Here is a 25,104-nt window from a genome sequence, read left to right as displayed (position 1 = left end):
CACCTAAATTTCCATTTCGATAAAAGAATCGTTCAAATGGTCTGTGTAACATGTAACTAACTATCTAACTACCTACCTTAAGTCAGACTTACTTCCAGTTTTCTTACAAACCCAAATGCTTGAGCAAAGCAGTCGGTGAGCACTGTCAGAAATACGTTTACGTACATGAGGATTCAGCTTGCAAGAACAGATTATAGCTGTCCAAAGGCACAACTTTTAAATGTTCCCATATTATTATTTTAATCAGGCACAGAAAGCTTAATCTTGACTTCCTTTTTATGCAAACAGCTGACCGTGACACCTGAGAGATGGTAGCAGCAAAAGTATTGGCTAGAGGGCAAGTAAATTACATATCCCCTCCACCTTCCTTTTGTTTGCTTCCTCCACCTCGCTCCAGTCCTTACTTGGCACAAATCTGAAGCCTTCTATCAAGTTAATAGCATTTTTGTTCTCGCCGGCCTTGGAGATCCTACAATACCGGAGCGAAGTAACAACAAGAACTTCATTGTTGAACGTACGCGAGCTGTGAAAACACAGCTGCAACAACTTCCATGTTACCGATAGACATCTGCTCGGTAGTAACATATTATGATGCTATCGAGACGAAATGACACTAGAAACGACTGTGACAAAAGCGGACCATAGCCGCTTCTCGTAGACAGAAGGTAGGACCATGAAGCATGGATGAGCTCACTGCCTGGAAATGGAAATTTGTGGTAAGGTCTTGTGGGACCAAACTGCTGAGGTCATCGGTCCCTAAGCATACACACTACTTAATCTAACTTAAACTAACTTACGCTATGGACAACACACACACCCATGCCCGAGGGAGGACTCGAACCTCCGACAGGGGAGCCGCAATGACCGTGCAAGGCGCCATAGACCGCGCAGCTACCCCGCGAGGCGAACTTACTGCCTGTCCAAGTTAATATATAAATCGTACTTCCTAGTTTTTCTTTAGGCCCATTTTCGCGCCCATATATATATATATATATATATATATATATATATATATATATATATATATATATATGTGTGTGTGTGTGTGTGTGTGTGTGTGTGTGTGTGTGTGTGTGTGTGTGTGTATGTGTGAGTGTGTGTGTATGTGTATGTTTGTTTGCATGTGTGTGTGTGTTATTTGTGTTCAGGATGTTCAACAGCGAGCTAATTAGCACCCTTACTAAAACAGTCCGAGACAAATAAGGTGTAAACAGTTAAATTAAAAATTCGTGAAATATAATTTCACTTACAATTTGAAATACTCTTCCTCATTTTCACGCACATTCACCTAACTGGTCACATGTAAAATCTTCAAAAATTTAAAATTTTCAGCTTTCCCTTTACCAGTTTTAAAATGTTCTATTAACCCCTAAACCTAGCAATACAAAGGCATTTTCCGTAACGCACTTTACCAAGCGACTGAGGACGTGGCTACTTCATGCCCAAACGAAAAAATTAAACAAAAATAAAATTCGTTAATTGTTGTTGGATTATTTTAGCAAAATACTTTTTAAAGAGGTACTGACGTTTAAGTAGGCTACAGAACCTAAAAATACCCTTCAGCACACTCTTAGCAGTATCACTTTACTTTCAATCACTTGATGAGCAACGCAAAAAATTATTTAGAAAAGCAATTTTTTTTCATTGTTCTTGGCTTTCACTATCAACGTACTTTTTAAAGAGATACTGATGCGTAAGTAAGGCCCTGAACCTGGAAATACTGAATACGATATACATTGGGCTCTAAACACTATGGGACTTAACATCCGAGGTTATCAGTCCTCTAGACTTAGAACTACTTAAACCTAACCAACCTAAGGACATCACACACATCCATGCCCGAGGCAGGATTCGAACCTGCGACCGTAGCAGCGATATACATTGGGGAAAGTGACATGTGCCACTGAGACTTAAATTCTTCAGTTAACTCAAAAATTTTAAATATATATGGAATCTAGAGGAAGAACTCATGAAAACAATAACTTCTTTTCTCGAAAATTTTAAAAATATTGAGTAACTGACTAGATTCAAAATCTTCAAAAGGTGGTTGGAAACTACCGCCTCTCCCCTTGCTACTTCGAGGGTTAACTCACAAGGTTTGGTCAGATCACGCGAAAATTTCCGAGCTCGGTCTCCAATGTCAGTTGTTGCGGAATGCTTCTATGTTGTTCCCCACCCCCGCCACCCTCCTTTCCTCCTTAAATCGACAAGCCTACAATTCACTTGCATTGTTGCTATCTTTGGTTGTTTTTGACACGTGTCGGGATCTCCTAAGGCGTTTTGTGAACTACATGCCTGTTTTCTTCAATATAGCACAAAATTTGTTGGCGGAAATTTGTCAGTTTTAACGATCCTAAGTTTGATGTCAGTGGAAGGAAGAATATAAAAATAGACGAAAGAGACGAATAGCCAGTGACAACGGTTCTTCTGGCGAACAAGAGGGGGATGAGGAAGAACTTCAAGACAACTGGGATGCAGATGTTTGGTTTGTGATGGCCGGCCGAAGTGACCGTGCGGTTAAAGGCGCTGCAGTCTGGAACCGCAAGACCGCTACGGTCGCAGGTTCGAATCCTGCCTCGGGCATGGATGTTTGTGATGTCCTTAGGTTAGTTAGGTTTAACTAGTTCTAAGTTCTAGGGGACTAATGACCTCAGCAGTTGAGTCCCATAGTGCTCAGAGCCATTTGAACCATTTTTTTGGTTTGTGATGTTTGGTTTGTGGGGCGCTCAACAGCGCGGTCATCAGCGCCACTACGAAGTCCCAGTTTTTACACAGTCAAATTTTTACGCAGTCCCATCTTGCCACTGTCACGAATGATGATGATGATCATGATGATGATGATGATGATGATGATGATGATGAAATGAAGAGGACAGAGAAATGATGAGGGTAGAGGAAATCTCCAACCCGGCCGCTAGTCGAACCTGGGACCCAGTGATCCAGAGGCAGCAACACTAGCCACAAGACCACGATCTGTGATGGAGACCTTTCTGTTTCTCCGACGAAATACTTTTTAGTTTCAATGAAATGTCTTCTGAGTTTTAATGGTGAAAAATGCAAGTACCAGCTCTGAATGTCAACTGAGCACACTTTCTCTTTGTACCTAGCGAGTGCAATTACTACGAGCGAGTTTAGACCCTGGAATTTGTGTTTGAAAATTTACCTGCTACAATGATACTATAATTTCTCAGTTAGTTTATGTGTACTATTTAAAAAAACGCACTAACGTATGTTATTTTGTGTGATAAAGTAAAATACTTCAGGCTTTATTTAGTGAAATAAAAGCAACAAGCAGTATTTAAACGACACTTATATAATTGTAAAAATAAATGTTATATAACTTATATTAAAAACTTCATATGATTTGCGCCTTAAATATCAATTTAAGCGTAGGGGTACCAGAGACCCCACCTCGTAGTATGCGTTACAGTAAAGTCACCTCATGAGTTAAGGGTTAAAATCTAAGCTGATCTGCGGAGTACAGATTAATAAAATAACTCAGGTGTGTGTGGCTGGCTGATCATTTATCATAACTCATTAAAACTATCTCCCTAATACTGTAAGGAACAAGTCAGACGTCTCATAAAATCTTAAAAAGTCATGCCACATTCGTCTCATTGTCTGCTAAAATAGAGGACGAATCAGTTGTTAAACCACGGATGGCCATCCTTTTAGCTTACCTGGGCCGAACTGTATGAAGACGAGTATTTTTGAGCCATGCATGATATACACTCCTGGAAATTGAAATAAGAACACCGTGAATTCATTGTCCCAGGAAGGGGAAACTTTATTGACACATTCCTGGGGTCAGATACATCACATGATCACACTGACAGAACCACAGGCACATAGACACAGGCAACAGAGCATGCACAATGTCGGCACTAGTACAGTGTATATCCACCTTTCGCAGCAATGCAGGCTGCTATTCTCCCATGGAGACGATCGTAGAGATGCTGGATGTAGTCCTGTGGAACGGCTTGCCATGCCATTTCCACCTGGCGCCTCAGTTGGACCAGCGTTCGTGCTGGACGTGCAGACCGCGTGAGACGACGCTTCATCCAGTCCCAAACATGCTCAATGGGGGACACATCCGGAGATCTTGCTGGCCAGGGTAGTTGACTTACACCTTCTAGAGCACGTTGGGTGGCACGGGATACATGCGGACGTGCATTGTCCTGTTGGAACAGCAAGTTCCCTTGCCGGTCTAGGAATGGTAGAACGATGGGTTCGATGACGGTTTGGATGTACCGTGCACTATTCAGTGTCCCCTCGACGATCACCAGTGGTGTACGGCCAGTGTAGGAGATCGCTCCCCACACCATGATGCCGGGTGTTGGCCCTGTGTGCCTCGGTCGTATGCAGTCCTGATTGTGGCGCTCACCTGCACGGCACCAAACACGCATACGACCATCATTGGCACCAAGGCAGAAGCGACTCTCATCGCTGAAGACGACACGTCTCCATTCGTCCCTCCATTCACGCCTGTCGCGACACCACTGGAGGCGGGCTGCACGATGTTGGGGCGTGAGCGGAAGACGGCCTAACGGTGTGCGGGACCGTAGCCCAGCTTCATGGAGACGGTTGCGAATGGTCCTCGCCGATACCCCAGGAGCAACAGTGTCCCTAATTTGCTGGGAAGTGGCGGTGCAGTCCCCTACGGCACTGCGTAGGATCCTACGGTCTTGGCGTGCATCCGTGCGTCGCTGCGGTCCGGTCCCAGGTCGACGGGCACGTGCACCTTCCGCCGACCACTGGCGACAACATCGATGTACTGTGGAGACCTCACGCCCCACGTGTTGAGCAATTCGGCGGTACGTCCACCCGGCCTCCCGCATGCCCACTATACGCCCTCGCTCAAAGTCCGTCAACTGCACATACGGGTCACGTCCACGCTGTCGCGGCATGCTACCAGTGTTAAAGACTGCGATGGAGCTCCGTATGCCACGGCAAACTGGCTGACACTGACAGCGGCGGTGCACAAATGCTGCGCAGCTAGCGCCATTCGACGGCCAACACCGCGGTTCCTGGTGTGTCCGCTGTGCCGTGCGTGTGATCATTGCTTGTACAGCCCTCTCGCAGTGTCCGGAGCAAGTATGGTGGGTCTGACACACCGGTGTCAATGTGTTCTTTTTTCCATTTCCAGGAGTGTACTTAGCACTACTAACAATAAATGCTGTGAAGAGAAAAAAAAGCAATGGGATAGACCAATGAGAGAATAGCATCGTGTGCCTGGAGGTTCAGATTGAAAATATTCAATTTATCATAACTTCACACTTTTGTTTTTAGTCGTGCGATAGATGCTAAAATCTTGGGCTGCCCTGATTAATGCTTTGGGCCAAACGCAGGCCGCTGGTTGGACGCTCCCATGTTAAACTTATCTCTGCTCTCTTGTCCACTTTTTCCAAACAAGTTATTTCGCTACTTACCTCACCCTAACCTTTTCTGGCAGGTATCATCTATATGGAATGACATGGTGACTCACCGCAAACCACCCTCCGCTGTTGATGATGGCTCAATAATTTGCGGTGGTGATTCCTCTGCCTGCGATGCTGGTTTCTCCTCTCCTTCCTCTGCACCTTCAGCTTGCTCGGCAGGCGCTTCATCCTCAAGCGCAGGTGCTACATCCTCGAGCCCAGACGCTTCTTCCTGACGCGCAGGTGCTACATCCTCAGGCCCAGGCGCTTCCTTCTCAATCACAGGCGCTTCGTCTTCAAGATTGGGGCTTTCATCTTGAATGGTATCTAGTGGTGTCTCTTTGACGACCTCCTCAAACTCTGTGGAACACAGAAGCACTTGATTCACGACGAGTATTTAGATGTAAATAGGATACCACAACATTATGGAAATCTATTTTTACTCTTATCCTCAGTATTGCCGTAGTCTTCGATACATTTATTTATTGGTACGAGACCGTACTGAAAAGTACCACCTCCGACTTTTCGTGTAAAAACTCTTACAGCTTTTTAAATAAAGCAAATGTTACTAACAGTCAGCATCTTTACAGCATCTACATATTTGCAGCCCTCTTGCACTAGGAGAGCTCCGAATTTAAGCGCTTAACATGGTGATATATAACGTAACTACACTACTGGCCATTAAAATTGCTACACCACGAAGATGACGTGCTACAGACGAGAAATTTAACCGACAGGAAGAAGAAGCTGTGATATGCAAATGATTAGCTTTTCAGAGCATTCACACAAGGTTGGCGCCGGTGGCGACACCTACAACGTGCTGACATGAGGAAAGTTTCCAACCGATTTCTCATACACAAACAGCAGTTGACCGGCGTTGCCTGGTGAAACGTTGTAGTGATGCCTCGTGTAAGGAGGAGAAATGCGTACCATCGCGTTTCCGACTTTGATAAAGGTCTGATTGTAGCCTATCGCGATTGCGGTTTATCGTATCGCGACATTGCTGCTCGCGTTGGTCGAGATCCAATGACTGTTAGCAGAATATGGAATCGGTGGATTCAGGAGGGTAATACGGAACGCCGTGCTGGATCCCAACGGCCTCGTATCACTAGCAGTCGAGATGACAGGCATCTTATCCGCATGACTGTAACGGACCGTGCAGCCACGTCTCTATCCCTGAGTCAACAGGTGGGGACGTTTTCAAGACAACAACCATCTGCACGAACAGTTCGACGACGTTTGCAGCAGCATGGACTATCAGCTCGGACACCATGGCTGCAGTTACCCTTGACGCTGCACCACAGACAGGAACGCCTGCGATAGTGTACTCAACGACGAACCTGGGTGCACGAATGGCAAAATGTCATTTTTTCGGATGAATCCAGGTTCTGTTTACATCATCATGATGTTCGCATCTGTGTTTGGCGACATCGCGGTGAACGCACATTGGAAGCGTGTATTCGTCATCGCCATACTGGCGTATCACACGGCGTGGTGGTATGGGGTGCCATTGGTTACACGTCTCGGTCACCTCTTGTTCGCATTGACGGCACTTTGAATAATGGACGTTACATTTCAGATGTGTTAAGACCCGTGGCTCTACCCTTCATTCGATCCCTGCGAAATCCTACGTTGCAGCAGGATAATGCACGACCGCATGTTGCAGGTCCTGTACGGGCCTTTCTGGATACAGAAAATGTTCGACTGCTGCCCTGGCCAGTACATTCTCTAGATCTCTCACCAACTGTAAATGTCTGGTCAATGGTGGCCGAGCATCTGGCTCGTCACAATACGCCAGTCACTACTCTTGATGAACTGTGGTATCGTGTTGAAGCTGAATGGGCAGCTGTACAGGCACACGCCATGCAAGCTCAGTTTGAATCAATGCCCAGGCGTATCAAGGCTGTTATTACGGCCAGAGGTGATCGTTCTGGGTACTGATTTCTCTGGATCTATGCACCCACATTGCGTGAAAATGTAATCATATGTCAATTCTAGTATAATATATTTGTCCAATGAATACCCGTTTATCATCTGCATTTTTTCTTGATGTAGCAATTTTAATGGCCAGTAGTGTATAAAGTAACTATGTCTGTGCGTGACAAACCGTGTTCTGTAATAGTGTTTCGAATTTGAAAAGTTTGTCCGCACATGGAGCACCATCTCCTTCAGCACGACAGTACCAGACCACACACGATCGCTGCGATATCCGACGCCTTGGGTTCATCCTTACAGATCATCCTCGACACACTTCCGATTTCGCCGCACCCGGTTTTCATCTGTTTGCAGAAATGAAAAAGCACCTTCGAGGATTTCACTTTGACATTGGTGAAGCTGTGCAAGCACAGGTGGTGTTGTTGGTCCGTCAACAAAGTCAATCATTTTACACTGACTGTATCAACTAAATGGTCTCTCATTGGGAGAAAGTGTGTTCGTCTCCAGGGTGACTGTGTTGAGAAATAAATATGGAGACATGAAGAATAAAGTTGTAGAATGTTAGTAATACTTTTTTTTAGAAATCTTTGAGTCTTTTAACACAAAAATATCGGAGGGATTACTTTTCAACACGCAGTCGTTTAACAGCTTTCTCGTCGGTTCTCTAGCATCACGGAGTAGGAAGTAGGTGATCTTAGCAGTTTCAGGCCCGACATGAGTTACATATACCGGGTGATCAAAAAGTCAGTATAAATTTGAAAACTTAATAAACCACGGAATAATGTAGATAGAGAGGTAAAAATTGACACACATGCTTGGAATGACATGGGATTTTATTAGAACCGCCGGCCGAAGTGGCCGTGCGGTTAAAGGCGCTGCAGTCTGGAACCGCAAGACCGCTACGGTCGCAGGTTCGAATCCTGCCTAGGGCATGGATGTTTGTGATGTCCTTAGGTTAGTTAGGTTTAACTAGTTCTAAGTTCTAGGGGACTAATGACCTCAGCAGTTGAGTCCCATAGTGCTCAGAGCCATTTGAACCATTTTATTAGAACCAAAAAAAACCAAAGTTCACGAAACGTCCGACAGATGGTGCTGGACAGCAAAACGTCGGTGACTGCTACCGTGACGGGTGAGAGGTACGCCAATATGTTACAGAATCGCATCATCCCCAGCCTGGCTGATAAACACCTGCTGGAACTTACGATGCTTATGCAGGGTGGCGCTCTACCCCATATTGCTAGACGCGTGAAAGATCTCTTGCGCGCCTCGTTTGGTGATGATCGGGTCCTCAGCCGCCACTTTCGTCATGCTTGGCCTCCCAGGTCCCCAGACCTCAGTCCGTGCAATTATTGGAAAATTATTCCTCGACTACAGCTATTGTTTAGGAATAATAGTGAACATATTGAGCATTTCCTGTAAAGAACATCATCTTTGCTTTGTCTTACTTTGTTATGCTAATTATTCCTATTCTAATCACATGAAGCGCCATCTGTCGTTTTTTTTTCTTTTTTTTCTTTTTTTTTTTTTTTTTTTTTTTTTACCGGGCGAGGTGGCGCAGTGGTTAGCACACTGGACTCGCATTCGGGAGGACGACGGTTCAATCCCGTCTCCGGCCATCCTGATTTAGGTTTTCCGTGATTTCCCTAAATCGTTTCAGGCAAATGCCGGGATGGTTCCTTTGAAAGGGCACGGCCGATTTCCTTCCCAATCCTTCCCTAACCCGAGCTTGCGCTCCGTCTCTAATGACCTCGTTGTCGACGGGACGTTAAACACCAACCACCACCACCATCGGACATTTTTTGAACTTTTGTATTTTTTTTGTTTTTGTTTTAATAAAATTCCATGTCATTCCACGCATGTATGTCAATTTGTACCTCTCTATCTACATTATTCCGTGATTTATTCAGTTTTCAAATTTATACTGACTTTTTGATCACCCAGTATATACTCAGGGTAACAGAGTAAGACATTCCGAATATTTTATGTATTTATTTACTTACCTGGCTAGACTAAGGCCGGTGTTCGAAGTATTATGTATTACATTCTTCGTGAGTAGCGCGTTGTAAGATTTATCTAACACACAACATTATAAAACGTCTAGCAGTTACTAAAGTACAGAAAGAAAGAAAAAGTTCACACAGTTTACAGTCCTTCACGAATACAGCAATAGAAACAACTTACTTGAAGACAGATTTAAGGTACGAGAGTCAGCAGCAATGGTCGTCGAGGAAGGGTGGGGGGGAAGGGAGGGGGGAGGGTGGGGGGAAAGAGGAGCACAGTTAAAGAGAAGAAATGTCAAACGATCGAAGTGCCATTTTTCCAAAAAATGTGATATGCGAGCGAGGTGTTGCAGTGGTTAGCACACTCGACTCGCATTCGATAGGGCGACGGTTCAAATACGCGTCCGACCATCCATATTTAGGTTTTCCGTGATTTTCCTAAATCGCTCCATGCAAATGCCGGGATAGGTCCTTTGAAAGCGCACGGCCGATTTCCTTACCCATCCTTGACACAATCCGAGATTGTGCTCCGTCTCTAATAACATCGATGTCGACGAGACGTTCAAGCCAGCCTTCCTTTCTTCCTCTTCCTTCGTTTATCTGTTGCAAATCCCAGACTTGTTAAAAGTGCCAAATCGTGGAGAAAACGTTTAAAATATACATTAATAGATGGCGCATGGTCTTTATGCGAAGCAGTGCTTCCGTCCAAATTCCAAGTGCCATGCGTTAAGGGTGTCCTTCATTTAGTTGATGTACAGTTTGTGTTGTATACCGAATCAATGTAATCCTGTCTCTGTATCAGTAAAACATATGATCCCAAGAATGGAGTTTTGTGAGAAACAGAAGTCGGTATTGTAAGATTTCCTTGAACTTAATTTTGTTAATCTCCCAGAGAAAAATTTAAAAGACGTGATGGTTTTTGTTGACTCCAGTTACTACTGTATTTCTGTACTGGCGTTATCACGAATAAAACGCAGTATCTCAGTATTAATGGCACTTGACAAAAAAAACTTCCTTTTTCTCACTTAGAACCAACCAGTTCCCTGTTATGCCACCCAGAACATTCTACAGATTACTTGCTTTCTAGTCTGTCTCAGTTTTTGCAGTTGATGGGGAGCAGCCTAATTCTGTGGTATCAAAAAACCGTCACAGGTTTTTTGGATAGAAATATCTTATGTACCCAAGTCGAAACATTGAGTTTTTATTCGGCTGACAAATCCGAGATTTGGACTTCTCTCTTAAGTGAACGGAGATGGGGTGAAAGAGGGTGATGCGACTAACAGAGAAATGAAAAGAACGAGGAGCATAAATAGGAGAAGATGGAACAAGTTGGTTTATTGTTTGATGAAAGGAAAACTAGCCGTATTGGTTAATGTTTGGGGAAACTTTTTAAGTGTGACAGAAAGCTTTGAACTAACAAGGAGACCGCGCCTTCATCATCGGTTTCGTCATAGTTTGTGATACAAGCAGTTCTTGAACAAAACAAGTGACAGAAGTGGGAGTTCCAGATGACCAAGCGTTTAGAAAAATTATTGTGTTTTGAGCGGGGGTGGCCGGCCGAAGTGGCCGTGCGGTTAAAGGCGCTGCAGTCTGGAACCGCAAGACCGCTACGGTCGCAGGTTCGAATCCTGCCTCGGGCATGGATGTTTGTGATGTCCTTAGGTTAGTTAGGTTTAACAAGTTCTAAGTTCTAGGGGACTAATGACCTCAGCAGTTGAGTCCCATAGTGCTCAGAGCCATTTGAACCATTTTTTTCGAGCGGGGCAGGCGATGTGTGAGCCATTTATGCGAGCGTAGTTTACCAGGAGCAGTTGGTGCAGCGGAAAACAGTACAGAACGGTAATCCGAAGGTTGTGGGGTCGCTTTTCTGAGTGGAATGCTTTTTTTTTTTTTCAGTGGCTCTGAGCACTATGGGACTTAACTGCTGAGGTCATCAGTCCCCTAGAACTTAGAACCACTTAAACCTAACTAACCTAAGGACATCACACACATCCATGCCCGAGGCAGGATTCGAACCTGCAACCGTAGCTGTCGCGCGGCTCAGGACTGTAGCGCCTAGAACCGCTCGGCCACCCCGGCCGGCTTTTATTTTCAGTTTTTGCGTTACTTACCCTGTAAATAAATTGAAATATAATGTATTTTCAAGATGGAGGAGGTCGTTATGCAGTATTAAAGTAATGCCAACCAACTGCACTCCGCAAGTCTAAACCATGCGATCTCTATTTTTATCGCCAAGTAAAGAATTTGAACATAAAACTTCAGAACTAATCTTAACTCATCGAGAGACAGAAAAAGAAATGAGAAGATTGCATCAAAATACCGGGTGATCAAAAAGTCAGTATAAATTTGAAAACTGAATAAATCACGGAATAATGTAGATAGAGAGGTACAAATCGACACACATGCTTCGAATGACATGGGGTTTTATTAGAACCAAAAAAATACAAAAGTTCAAAAAATGTCCGACAGCACTGTAAAGCATGTCCGGAGTTATGGTGAGGCATTGGCGTCGGACGTTGTCTTTCAGCGTCCCTAGAGATGTCGGTCGATCACGATACACTTGCGACTTCAGGTAACCCCAAAGCCAATAATCGCACAGACTGGGGACCTGGGAGGCCAAGCATGACGAAAGTGGCGGCTGAGCACACGATCATCACCAAGCGACGCGCGCAAGTGACCTTTCACGCGTCTAGCAATATGGGGTGGAGCGCCATCCTGCATAAACATCATACGTTCTGTGGTGTCACCGCCAGACACCACACTTGCTAGGTAGTAGCTTAAATCGGCCGCGGTCCATTAGTATATGTCGGACCCGCGTGTCGCCACTGTCAGGATCGCAGACCGAGCGCCACCACACGGCAGGTCTCGAGAGACTTACTAGCACTCGCCCCAGTTGTACGACGACTTTGCTAGCGACTACACTGACGAAGCCTTCCTCTCATTTTCCGAGAGGCAGTTAGAATAGCTTTCAGCTAAGTCCATGTCTACGACCTAGCAAGGCGCCATTAGCCTTAGATAGCTTGTATCTAAAGAGTCTCACTTGTATCGCCACAATCTCCAGATGTCTCATCAAGAACGATGTATACAAGGATGTATTAAAAGTTAAGTATTCAAGGAGCTACGTACTTTTCTTTATAACATTCATTACGTGTCCTGTTTCAGACCTTACTCCATCCTTCGTGAGTTAGCGCGTGCATCTTGGCCGCCTCTTTCAATTAGTGTGCGTAGTGTTGGCAAGTCTGTCGACACTACAATTTTGGCGACGAGGATGGGATCAGGATTTTGTTCTTTCTACTTGCTTACATTTCCTTGTGTCATGGCTTCTCCAGATGTACTGTCCGAATTTTATCGCTTGCAGACTCAGCAGACGCAGGTGTTATTGGATGCCCTTGGACAGCTCGTCCAGGGTCAACGTGCGCTGCAAACCGATGCGGCCGCCGCCGCTTCATCACTACCGCAGCCACAACACGCAGTTGCACCACCGTTTCGTCCGTATAAAGCGGACGAGGAGTCTTGGACGGAATGGTCACGCCAATTTGGATTTCATATCGCCGCCTACAGAATTCAAGGTAATGAGCGGCAGCCGTTTTTGCTTCCGTGTGTAGGTGTGTCCACCTACCGTGTGATAGTGAAATTGTTTCCCCGGTGCGACGTAGCAACTCTGTCATACGAAGACATTTTGTCTGCTTTAATTGCCTATTTCCAAGAAACAGTAAATGTCGTTGCAAAACAGTATACGTTCTTTCGTACGAAACGTACGGCCGGTCAGACTAATAGGGAGTGGGTTGCAACTTTGCAAGGACTTACAAGGGATTGTGCGTTTGAGTGTGAATGTGGACTCCCTTATTCAGATACAATGGTACGTGATGCAATTGCACAGAACGTTTCTGATGTTCGTATAAGGGAACAGATTTTGAAACTAGTAAATCCCTCCCTTCAGCAAGTGATAGACATATTAGATAGGCAAGACACACTTGACTTTGCTCAGGAATCGTTTGAAACTTCGCCAGCCGTGTGTCACATTAACCGGCCCACCGGGCGCGCTGCACGGGCCGCTAAACAGCCCTCGCGCACGTCCGCACAGCTGCGGCCTAGCTCTCAAACACGTGTGCCGCGTAGGCAAGCAAATGCAGTGAAATCATGCCCGCGGTGTGTAACTCGACATTCGCGTGACAATTGCCCGTCACGCCAAGCTATTTGCTTTTACTGTCATACGAAAGGACATGTTCAAAGTGTTTGCCAGAAAAAGCTCAGATCAGACAATCACAACCATTCCCGGCCCTTTGCTTCGCGCCGGAATCGAACCAAGGACAATCAGGCTCATGAACCTTCGCCCATGGACATTCATGTAGTTAATTCCACCCCGTCCAGTGCCACTATCTCCAACAGTGACAGTGTTCGTCCCACAAAAAGTGTGCGTCGAAGTCGCCGGAAATCCCGTAACGTCGCAAGTGCTTCTGTACCTGTCTCAGTTCAAATTGCACGGGAAAGTCGCTCTTGTCGTCGGCAGGACAATAAACTTTTTGTCGACTTGGACTTTGACGGCAAAGTGATACCATTCCAGCTCGATACCGGAGCTGCAGTTTCATTGCTCAATCACGACATGTACAAACAACTGGGCAAACCTCCGTTGCGTGCCGCAAATGTTAAGTTAAATAGTTATTCCGGACAAGCTATCCCTGTATTAGGACAGAGCACTCTCCTTGCCACATACAAGGGACAAACAAAACTTGTGTCTTTTTACGTCCTTCGTTCTTCTTCTGCAGTGAACTTGTTTGGTTTCGATTTATTTCAGTTGTTTAACTTGTCTATAGTACATCAGGTCCTATCAGTGAATGAGACTGTGCCTTCAGACAGTGTTTCTCGTCTGCGTGACGAATTTGCAGACTTTTTGCACCGGGCCTTGGTTGCGCTAAGAACTATGAAGCACATTTGGAACTGAAAGTCAACGCGCAACCGCAATTTTTCAGAGCGCGCAATGTTCCCCACGCATTGCGTGATGAGGTCGCAAGAACATTAAACGACTTAGAATCACAAGGTGTCATTGAACGTGTGCAAGCTTCTCTCTGGGCATCACCCTTAATAATGTTGCCAAAACCTTCCGGAAAACTGAGACTTTGTGTGGACTTCGAAGCTACAGTGAATCCACAACTGGTGATAGCCACTTATCCTTTACCCCGCCCGGAAGATCTTTTTGATAAACTGTGCCCGGGTAAATACTTTTCGAAGTTGGACCTACCAGATGCGTACTTGAAAATACCGGTGGACGAAGAATCCCAGCGCGTATTGGTGGTTAACACGCATCTTGGATTGTACCGATTCAAAAGACTGCCATTCGGGTGTGCCTCCGCCCCTGCATTGTTTCAGCAATATTTACAAACTGTTTGTGCGTCGGTCCCTACTGCTGCGAACTATCTGGACGATATTGTGATCTCCGGACGGACAGCAGACAAACATTTAGAAAATCTACGAACATTATTTCAGGTCTTGCGACAAAATGGTCTTCGCTTGCGGAAGGACAAATGTGTGTTTTTTGCTCGTGACTTACCGTATCTGGGACATGTCCTCAATGCCCAAGGCATACACCCCAGTCCAGAGCACCTCCGTGCCATACAGGACTTACCTTCGCCGCAGACTTTGAAGCAGCTACAGAGTGTGCTGAGAAAAATCAACTATTATCATCGCTTTCTGCGCAATGCCTCTTCCATTTCAGCTCCGCTTCATCGCTTACGCCGTAAAGGTGTTCCGTTCGTCTGGACGACGGAATGCGAACGCGCCTTTCGCCAGTTTAAATCGGCGTTGCTTTCAAATACTTGCCTTACGCCATTCGATCCCCAGAAACCCCTTTTGTTGATGGTAGATGCGTCGGATTTCGGGATCGGTGCTGTGCTTGCGCACAAAGATGGATCGCACGATCGCCCTATCGCCTTTGCGTCCAAATTGCTCTCACCTGCGCAAAGAAATTATTCACAGATAGAGAAAGAAGCTTTGGCTCTCGTGTTTGGTGTTACAAATTTCCATGATTTCTTGTATGGTCGTCACTTTACCATCATCACCGACCACAAACCTTTGACATCGCTTTTTCATCCGAACAAGCCTGTACCTCCACGTACAGCACAGAAATTCATTCGCTGGTCTCTTTTTCTCTCGCAGTACCGCTACGATATCTTGTATCGGTCCACTGCTAAGCACGGCAACGCTGATGCGTTGTCCCGTTTGCCTGTTGCTGAGGATAAAGCATTTGATTCTTCCGAACTTGCTTGCATGTTCATTGATGCGGAAACAGATGACGTGGTCGAATCGTTTCCGATTTATTTTCGTCGTGTCGCTACAGCCACAGCTGCTGACCCTGTCCTTGCTACTGTTTTGCGTTTTGTTGCTACGCAATGGCCCTTGTCAAAGTCGCGGATCGCGGATCCGCTAGTTCGCCGATTTTTTGCCCACAAGGAGAGACTTTTTGTACGACGTGGTGTTTTGTTGTTGCGTTCTGATAATGACCAGTCCAGAGTCGTGGTCCCACGTTCGTTACAGTCCTCTGTCTTACAGCTTCTTCACCAAGGACATTGGGGTATAGTGCGCACGAAACAACTTGCTCGTCAGCACTGTACTTGGTTCGGAATCGATGCTGCAATTACGAATATGTGCTCTTCTTGCATGGCGTGTGCCGAACAACAATCCGCCCCGCCGCGGAAATTCTTTGCATGGCCGAAAGCCACTTCCCCTTGGCAACGCTTGCACATCGATTTTGCTGGTCCATTCTGGAATGCACAATGGTTGGTTGTGGTCGATTCTTTCAGTAATTTTCCTTTTGTTGTCCGGATGTCTTCCACGACGTCAGCTGCCACCATCCAAGCGTTATCTGCTATTTTTTGCATTGAAGGTCTTCCACAGACTATCGTTTCCGACAATGGCCCACAATTCATGTCCGCAGAATTTCAGTCATTCTGCAAGGCCAATGGTATTCACCATCTGACATCCGCGCCGTTTTCGCCTCAGTCGAACGGTGCCGCTGAACGATTGGTCCGGACTTTCAAGTCACAGATGTTGAAGTTGAAAGAGTCGCATTCTCAGGAGGACGCATTGTTGCTCTTTTTGTCCTCGTATCGCTCTCAGCCCCGCGATGGTCGCTCGCCAGCTGAGTTGCTCCACGGTCGTCCTCATCGAACCTTGATGTCTTTGCTGCATCCGCCGCATCAGGTTCCTGTGCCGCGGCAGACTCCTGCTTTTGCTCCTGGCGACGTTGTATTTTATCGCAACTATCGAGGTTCACGGCGTTGGCTCGCAGGGCGCATTCTTCGCTGCCTCGGCCGCGCGATGTATTTGGTTTTGGGGGCCTCTGGTGAAGTGCGTCGGCATCTCAATCAGCTCCGCCTCTGTCGTCGCCCGGGTTCTGCCGCTCCCCGTCTGCTTTCAGCGACGGTGCCGTCCGGTCAGCGCCCTGGGGACCCATCTACTGGCTCGCCTCATCCCCAGGTGTTACCGACGATGCCTTCCATTTTGCCTCATGGCGATGCGCCGCCGCCGGTTCTCCCGCCGGCGCCGCCCGCAGTGGACGCTTCGCTGCAGCCGGCCGGCGCCTCCCTGGGTCACGCGCCGCCGATCGCTTCCCGTGACCAGCTGTCCTCCGCCATGGAACTCTTGCCCGCTCCGGACCAGATGTCGTCATCGCGCATCGGATCCCCCGACGCAATGGAGGTCGACCCTTCGGCCCCTCCTGTCTCATTACGGGCGCATACACCGCATGTTGACGTGCACCCTGGACTAGGTTTTCAGGCGTTTCCTAGCTCCCCTCGGACCGAATGGCCGGGTGCGGGTGGCACAGCCTCGCCTGTTGTTAGGCTCCCCACCTCATCGCATACGTCAACATAGGGTCCTCCCCACGGCGGGCGGAAGCCTTATCACACGACCGTTCGCCGATTTGCGGGGGAGGAATGTGGTGTCACCGCCAGACACCACACTTGCTAGGTGGTAGCTTAAATCGGCCGCGGTCCATTAGTACATGTCGAACCCGCGTGTCGCCACTGTGAGGATCGCAGACCGAGCGCCACCACACGGCAGGTCTCGAGAGACTTACTAGCACTCGCCCCAGTTGTACGACGACTTTGCTAGCGACTACACTGACGAAGCCTTCCTCTCATTTTCCGAGAGGCAGTTAGAATAGCTTTCAGCTAAGTCCATGTCTACGACCTAGCAAGGCGCCATTAGCCTTAGATAGCTTGTATCTAAAGAGTCTCACTTGTATCGCCACAATCTCCATATGTCTCATCAAGAACGATGTATACAAGGATGTATTAAAAGTTAAGTATTCAAGGAGCTACGTACTTTTCTTTATAACATTCATTACGTATCCTGTTTCAGACCTTACTCCATCCTTCGTGAGTTAGCGCGTGCATCTTGGCCGCCTCTTTCAATTAGTGTGCGTAGTGTTGGCAAGTCTGCCGACGCTACACGTTCCAGCAGGTGTTTATCAGCCAGGCTGGGGATGATGCGATTCTGTAAGATATCGGCGTACCTCTCACCCGTCACGGTAGCAGTTACAAAACCAGAATCACGCATTTCCTCGAAGAAAAAAGGCCCGATAACGGTAGATGCGGTTTTTTTTTTTTTTTTTTGTTCTAATAAAATCCCATGTCATTCCAAGCATGTGTGTCAATTTTTACCTCTCTATCTACATTATTCCGTGGTTTATTAAGTTTTCAAATTTATACGCACTTTTTGATCACCCAGTTCATACCATTGTACATCACCAGCTATCCTCGACAATATTTGGCGAAATGGCGCGTTACACGTGGTTTGCTGCCAAACTGAGATGAGAGAGAACACTTTATGGGAGTACACCAAATTTGTTTTTCTACAGAAAGATTAAAACAACTATGTAATTACAAAAAGAAAGTTTATAACGTGTGAGAGATGGCGAGAATATTACAGCTTTTCCTGCTTTTACGATGAATATCATCCCAGCATGCGTAAATCATCGACTGTATATAATTTGACACACGAAGTCCTCGTGTATTCCTTACAGTCCTATCCTGTAAATTTATTTGCAATTCCAAATTTTTCCTTTACCTCTTTTCTTCACGCCTTCTATGAAAATATTAATAAATCCAATGTACTGAGCATTGTTTCTACTTATCTTTGCAGTGTGGCGTGAAAGCTGATAATAATAATAATAATAACAATAAAAGATTCCGCTTCGGAACGCAACCTCATGATGTAAGACGTGTATATTTCTATTGTCTATTGTCAAACCACGATTTATGAAAGATGTTTATACTTTATTAATAGGATTAAGTAGGAATAATTAATATTTGCCATGTTGGAAATAATTGTGGTAGCAGGGAATGTCTGCACCAAAGTATTGTTGATATAATTTTAAAAAGGGCGGGAGAAACCGCGTACGGATACATTTTAAGAAAAGAGCGGGAAAGACCGCGCATTGATACATTTTGTAATGGTAGCAGGGATTGTCTCCACCAGAAAGCATTGTTGGCAGGAGAGACAGCACTCTAGCGTTTGTAGGATGTCAGTAGTAAGTAGTGATGGGCTAAACTGCGATTTTCCGGTATCAGTGATTTCTGTGAATGCTACTTTTCAGTATCTGTTATTCTTAACTGTGATTTGTCGCAGTTAAGAGTCGCAGTTAAGGAACATAGGTCGTGTATCCCTCCGCCACTGCTATTTCTGCGATTTCTGCTACTTCCGCGATTTCTGCTACTTCTGCGATTTCTGTGACTTCTGCTACTTCTGCGATTTCTGTGATTCCTGCGATTTCTGCGACGTACCACCGTATGAAAAAGTTACATCTGTCAACACAGAAAATTGCATCTCAACAAAACTGTCATTGGCAAGTATGTTTTACGTTTTTTCTTCCATTGGCTTTAATTTTGTATTAAAGAAACAACTGTGAAAATATTAATAGTGTAATTAATATGTAAGTAGCCGTACAGTACCGTAATAGTTCGTATTTAGAAAATGAATTCTAACATATTGTTATGTTCACAGGTACCTGAACTACATTTCAGTCACTCAGTAAAGTGATAACTCAAAATATCATTGTCAACAGATCTGAAGAAATTGCCACTGCGTCTTTAGACCGTTTTCGTCAGACGAGAGGTTAGTTTCTAAGCGTTTCGATGGACTTAATTACTTCAGTGAGATCGTTCTTGCAAATGTGATATTCATTATAGCAAATATTAGCAATCTACTCTGTCAATTATATTGCTAGTAATTAATGACAGCAACAATTGTTTAATAATCCTTGTGTTTTTGCAGACACAGTTGTGACTCTGATTACTGGTTGCTGTACGTATCTATCCACATCAAGGCTGTTGAGAGAGACTCGTGAAGATTCAAGACAGCTCTAAGAGGATTTGCAGTTTAAAAGTGAAATAATTGTGAAATAAGTGTGTGAATGATTAAACTGTGTTTTATTGAAGTTGTTGTGCGATTTTAAAGGAATAATAAATGTCAAATACAGTGAGTCAATAATAAAAATCTCATTTTCCACATGTTTAAGCCGTCCTATACCCATAATTTTCCGCCACTTACTTATTGGTAAACACTTGTTGGAGAGTGACATGCCGCCCCCCCCCCCTTTCTCCACAATCTTGGTGTGCTTGTGTACTTGACCTGTAACATATCCCGAAGTCTACAATATGTATTTTGAGGCTGTTGATATGAAAGTGGGAAGTACAAATCTTCCAGTTAAATCAGGAATAGCTTAAGTGCATTACTTGAAAGTAACACAGGAAAAGCTTACTTATGTAGGTGGTAGTAGTGTCGGCAAAAAGTTCTTGTGTGTGAAGTTGCCATGTAGAACACCAGGTGTAAAACTTTTCTCCCGAGTCTTGAACTGTGTCGGAACAAAAGTGAGGCATTCATATGACTGTTTTCATTTCTCTACACTTATACAGATGTCTGAGTTCTGCTGTGTTAACATTGCAAAGTCCTGTAGGCATGTGGAGTATTAACCAAAACTGTCATATTGGAAGCAGAATCAAACACATTTGTTACGTTACTTGATATTTTCAGAAGAAAAAGGCAATGTTGCTTCTTATTAATATAATACATTCAGAGTCACAGCAGTATTTGACCAACCATAACTGATGCTGAATGTGCATGTCGTCATATAATATGAAGGGCTTATTTCAATAGTGGTACAAGTCCATTACCTCCACTTTTCTGTCTATAATGCTTCTGAAATTAATGATCCAAACAAACATAAATAAAGGTTCATCTCTAGCAAGAAGCCATATGCTTGAATATTTCTGGTATCTCAACTGCAGATTTTTCAGCGCTCATTTAACTTCAGGACTCTGTATCTCAAAATGAACAAAAATGGACTTGTACCACTATTGAAATAAGCCCTTCATATGCACACACAGCACATCGATCTCGTGAGGCACAAGGCTCGGTCAACAGATGACACTAGGAAAAGTATGTTAACTGCGCTTTTTAGTTGCTACTTGCGACTCTTAGTTACGACTTGTCACTGAAATCGCAGAAAGCAGTGCTAAATTCGACCAATAGATGGCTCACGTCTTTGAATGTGAAATACTACTTGCGACTGCTAACTGTGACTGAAATCGCAGTTAGATTCTGTAAAGTTGCTACTGTGATATCTGTGACTTCTCAGTCACTGTGATTTCCTGCCCACCCCTAGTAGTAAGCGAGAAGTGAAGCGAGTCGGTAGTAGCTCTGAAGCGAGAGGTTGAAAGGAGCGGTGTGCCTGCCAGCCACTAGCTATGATTTACAAGAGATTATAAACGGATATACAGAGACATCAGCTAACTCATACAATAAGAGGAACTAATATTATTGAATTAATTTTTTGAGAAACTCAAGACTACTGAAGGTATGTTTGCGCATTGCTAGTTGTAAGATTATTGTAAAAAGTAAGTCCCATTTGAACGTTTGTAAAATCATTTCATTCAGAATATAATTAACTTTTGCCAGCAGTATTGCATTTCTAATTATAATCCATCCCAAAAACCATCAACGTAAAACTTTGCAAAATTTTATTGTTGTCAAGAAAAAGTTTATCTATGAATTACGTAATTTCAGTCAAATTAATTATAGAATAACGTCAGCTTTGATATTAGAGAATAACGTCAGCTTTGGTAATAAAACAGAGTAAATATATTCATGTCGCAGTTCGATGTAGCATTCAGATGGCAATCCAGTAACAGGAAAAAAGGTAAAGAACAGTTTTGGGTTATTGCAGATAACGACTGAGGGCCACGATGACGACACATTCTGTGTTTCGTCGAAATAATCAGAAAATCACTTTTAATAAGCAGCAATTAAATTTGTATGCGAAGATAGAGAAAGAGAATAAATTTCAAAGGGAAGATTTCATTTGTTATTATTAAGCAAGAGATAGAAATCCCAAGAAAAGGTTACATAGTTTGTTGGAAAATGAAAGGTTATCAATAACACAAGAGGTATAGAGGAGACGGAAGGGTTTCAATGACCGTCGGCTTACCGTTCTATCCTCCTTCCGCTGCCTGGAAACAACGCTAACGTAAATGACTGATGCCTCGACTATTTCGTGACAAAAATGCTACTTTTTTTCCAAACGTTTAGACGTTTGAAGCTCCCGCTGTCGTTACTTTCATTTCTGGAGAAGCCCTGTGTATAACATGAATTGCCGGCCGAAGTGGCCGTGCGGTTAAAGGCGCTGCAGTCTGGAACCGCAAGACCGCTACGGTCGCAGGTTCGAATCCTGCCTCGGGCATGGATGTTTGTGATGTCCTTAGGTTAGTTAGGTTTAACTAGTTCTAAGTTCTAGGGGGACTAATAACCTCAGCAGTTGAGTCCCATAGTGCTCAGAGCCATTTTTTTATAACATGAATTGCGACGCAATAGGTGATCACGTGAAGGCGCAGCCCCTTGTAAGCACATTGATGTATGCACGCAATTTTTAACATTCGTAGCTGCTGAATAACGAAGGCGACTTTGTTATTTTATTGGAAGTATATTTCTTACTGTGGCACTGTAAGGAGCCTTTGAAGCGGATTTCAAAGACGTAACACGTACGGGACATGCCGAAACAGTAAGAAGATACGAACACCATAACCAACTGTCCCACCGTCAGGACAAAAGGTCCGACCCACAAACTACTGCCCTGATGTACCAAATGTAAGCAAAAATCTAACTCTGCTACGGCTGAAGCCCATCAGTCTTTTCTCTGTTGTTGCAATGATCAGATAACTCTCTCGCGAAGCTATTGATCCCTTCACAATGTGTTCCACAATCAGGGTCGTTCTGAGAAGATTTTCCCACGTAAGCGACTTATCTACAGGGTGGCGCACGATAAGTCAACTGATTTGTTTCATGAATAACACATTTGTTGTTGACAATATTTATAATTTATTGATGTAAAAGTAAATAATACAGCTTGGAAATACAACCTAACGAATCGCATGTTGAATATGACGGCCGTTTTGGTTTACAACTTCAAGTCGGGCAAGTGCATTTATTACGACTCTCCGACGCAAATTTCTGGAATGGAGCGGCGTAACTCCACAATGATGGCCCTAAGCTGCACTGCATTTTCTGGTTTTCTGTGGCATACCTTCTCTTTAAGGAACCGCCAAAGGAGGAAGTCACATATGTTGATGTACGGGCTGTGGGGCGGCCACATTTCTCCTCCAGATAACGTTCTGGAAATCTGTTTGACAATCCCTTAAGGCCAAGTCTTTCGTGTAGGGGGCGTGCTCCATCCTGCGTGAACCATTGTGTCTGCAATGGAGGGCACGAGGCCATGAGTTGAGGAAAGAACTGGTTCGCAGCATGTGTAAATAGAGTTCACCGATTACTTAGCATCGAAGATGATGATGTTTTGGTTTGTGGGGCGCTCAACTGCGCTGTTACCAGCGCCTGTACAAATTCCCAACCTTTGCTCAGGCCCAAATCGCCCTTTTCTGAATGATGATGAAATGATGAGAACAACACAAACAACCACTCATCTCGAGCCAGGTGAAAATCCCTGACCCCGCCGGGAATCGAACCCGGGACCCCGTGCTCGGGAAGCGTGAACGCGACCGCGAGACCACGAGCTGCGGACAGCCTCGAAGAAGAATGGACCGTTCATTCCATGGCTTAACATAGCGAGCCACACGCACACTTTCTCCTGTAGGTGTCTTTCATGTGAATTATTCGAGGAGGTTCACGTGCCCAGAATCTAAAGTTATTTTTTTTTCGCGGCACCGTTCAGGTATAAATAAGCTTCGTCAGAAAACTGTGTGTTGTGTAGCACTACCTCTTGGTCTTGCTCGATTGCCCACCTTGCAGTCTCCGCTCCTTATCTCTCGCAGTAAGCTTATGCGCCACAGTCATCGTGTGTGTATACGAGCGAAGGTCTGACTGAATAACTGTTTGTACAGATCGGCGTGAAATTCCCAACTCGCACTGGCTCTTCTTGATGATTTGCTCGGGCTACGAGTCAAACACACTTCAACTGCTTCAATGTTTTGCGGCGAAGGCACGGTACGTGGCTGTATCCGCCGCTGACACTCCAAAGCAGATCCAGTACCTTCAAATTTTTGTTGTAATCCGCATATTGTCTGTGGGATGGAAGCCCGCCGTGTGCCGAAATGAGCACTGAACCCTCTCTGTATCAGTGTAATGCTGTTCGTCGCCGCGAACAGTAACACAATCTTCGTCTTTCGTGCAGCACTCAACCGTCACTTGTCTGCCATCGCGGCAAACTGAAATGGCAGACTCACAACGGAAGCGATGAACTCGCAATGACATCTGGCGTAATTTCTATGAACTGCACGAAATTGAGCGCACAATTTGAAAGCTATTGCCCCAATAGTACACTTGTAGGATCAAAATTCAATCGGGTGATTTATGGTGCGCCACCCTGTATTAGCGACATCCCCCTCCACGCTCACTCTTTTTTTCTCCGTACATTTTCACCCGTTGTGGTATGCACTGTATACAAACCTCACACTAGGGCGCCCCTCTCAACTTGGTGCCCCAAATTGCCGCTACTAATTGTGATCTGTCGTATTCAGAAATCGAACAGCTGTAACGCCCCTCTCAGCTTGGCGTCCCAAGCGATGGCTTGTGTCGATTAGGACTTAAAGCAGCCCTAACAATAGTCGAAAAAGTGGGTATGGTTGTCGTTTATGGTTGGGTCAAATGGCTCTGAGCACTGTGGGACTTAACTTCTCAGTTCATTAGTGTACCCTAGAACGTAGAACTACTTAAACCGAACTAACCTACGGACATCACACACATCCATGCCCGAGGCAGGATTCGAACCTGCGACCGTAGTGGTCGCGCGGTTCAAGACTGTAGCGCCTAGAACCGCTCGGTCACAACGGCCGGCTTCTCGTTTATGGCGAAAGTTGTTGACGTCTTAGAGCCGTACTTCACATGTATGCTGCGGCTGGTCCCGGTGGAGGTTCGAGTCCTCCCTCGGGCATGGGTGTGTGTGTTTGTCGTTAGGATAATTTAGGTTAAGTAGTGTATAAGCTTAGGGACTGATGACCTTAGCAGCTAAGTCCCATCAGATTTCACACACATTTGAACATTTTTTTCACATGTATGCTGAAAAGTATCCTCATAGTGCCAAGCAGTCACGATCTGTCTTTGCAAATATTATAAAAAAGATTTCAAGGAACTGGAAGTGTCGATTGGTTGGCTCATTCGTGGGAGGGGACCAAACAGCAAGGTCATCCGTCCTATCGGATTAGGAAACGATGGGTTAGGAAGTCGGCAGTGCCCTTTCACAGGAACCA

At 45.1% G+C, this 25,104-nt stretch overlaps 1 protein-coding gene and 1 non-coding gene across 2 annotated transcripts in view; one reads left to right on the top strand and one right to left on the bottom strand.

The window, feature by feature from the left end:
* Positions 1-25,104, bottom strand: part of LOC126204261 (cilia- and flagella-associated protein 251-like) — a 181,378-nt gene that overhangs the window by 143,067 nt on the left and 13,207 nt on the right. The window contains exon 2 of the mRNA XM_049938651.1: positions 5,486-5,777. Within this exon, the coding sequence (XP_049794608.1) occupies positions 5,486-5,777 (292 nt within the window). The remainder of the gene's footprint in view (positions 1-5,485; positions 5,778-25,104) is intronic.
* On the top strand, positions 8,896-8,968 carry Trnaa-cgc (transfer RNA alanine (anticodon CGC)). The gene has a single exon. It is a non-coding gene; the product is annotated as a tRNA-Ala (tRNA).

This window comes from Schistocerca nitens, chromosome 9 (assembly GCF_023898315.1).
Source record: "Schistocerca nitens isolate TAMUIC-IGC-003100 chromosome 9, iqSchNite1.1, whole genome shotgun sequence".
Taxonomy (NCBI): domain Eukaryota; kingdom Metazoa; phylum Arthropoda; class Insecta; order Orthoptera; family Acrididae; genus Schistocerca; species Schistocerca nitens.
This window is presented reverse-complemented; position numbering and strand designations above follow the sequence as displayed.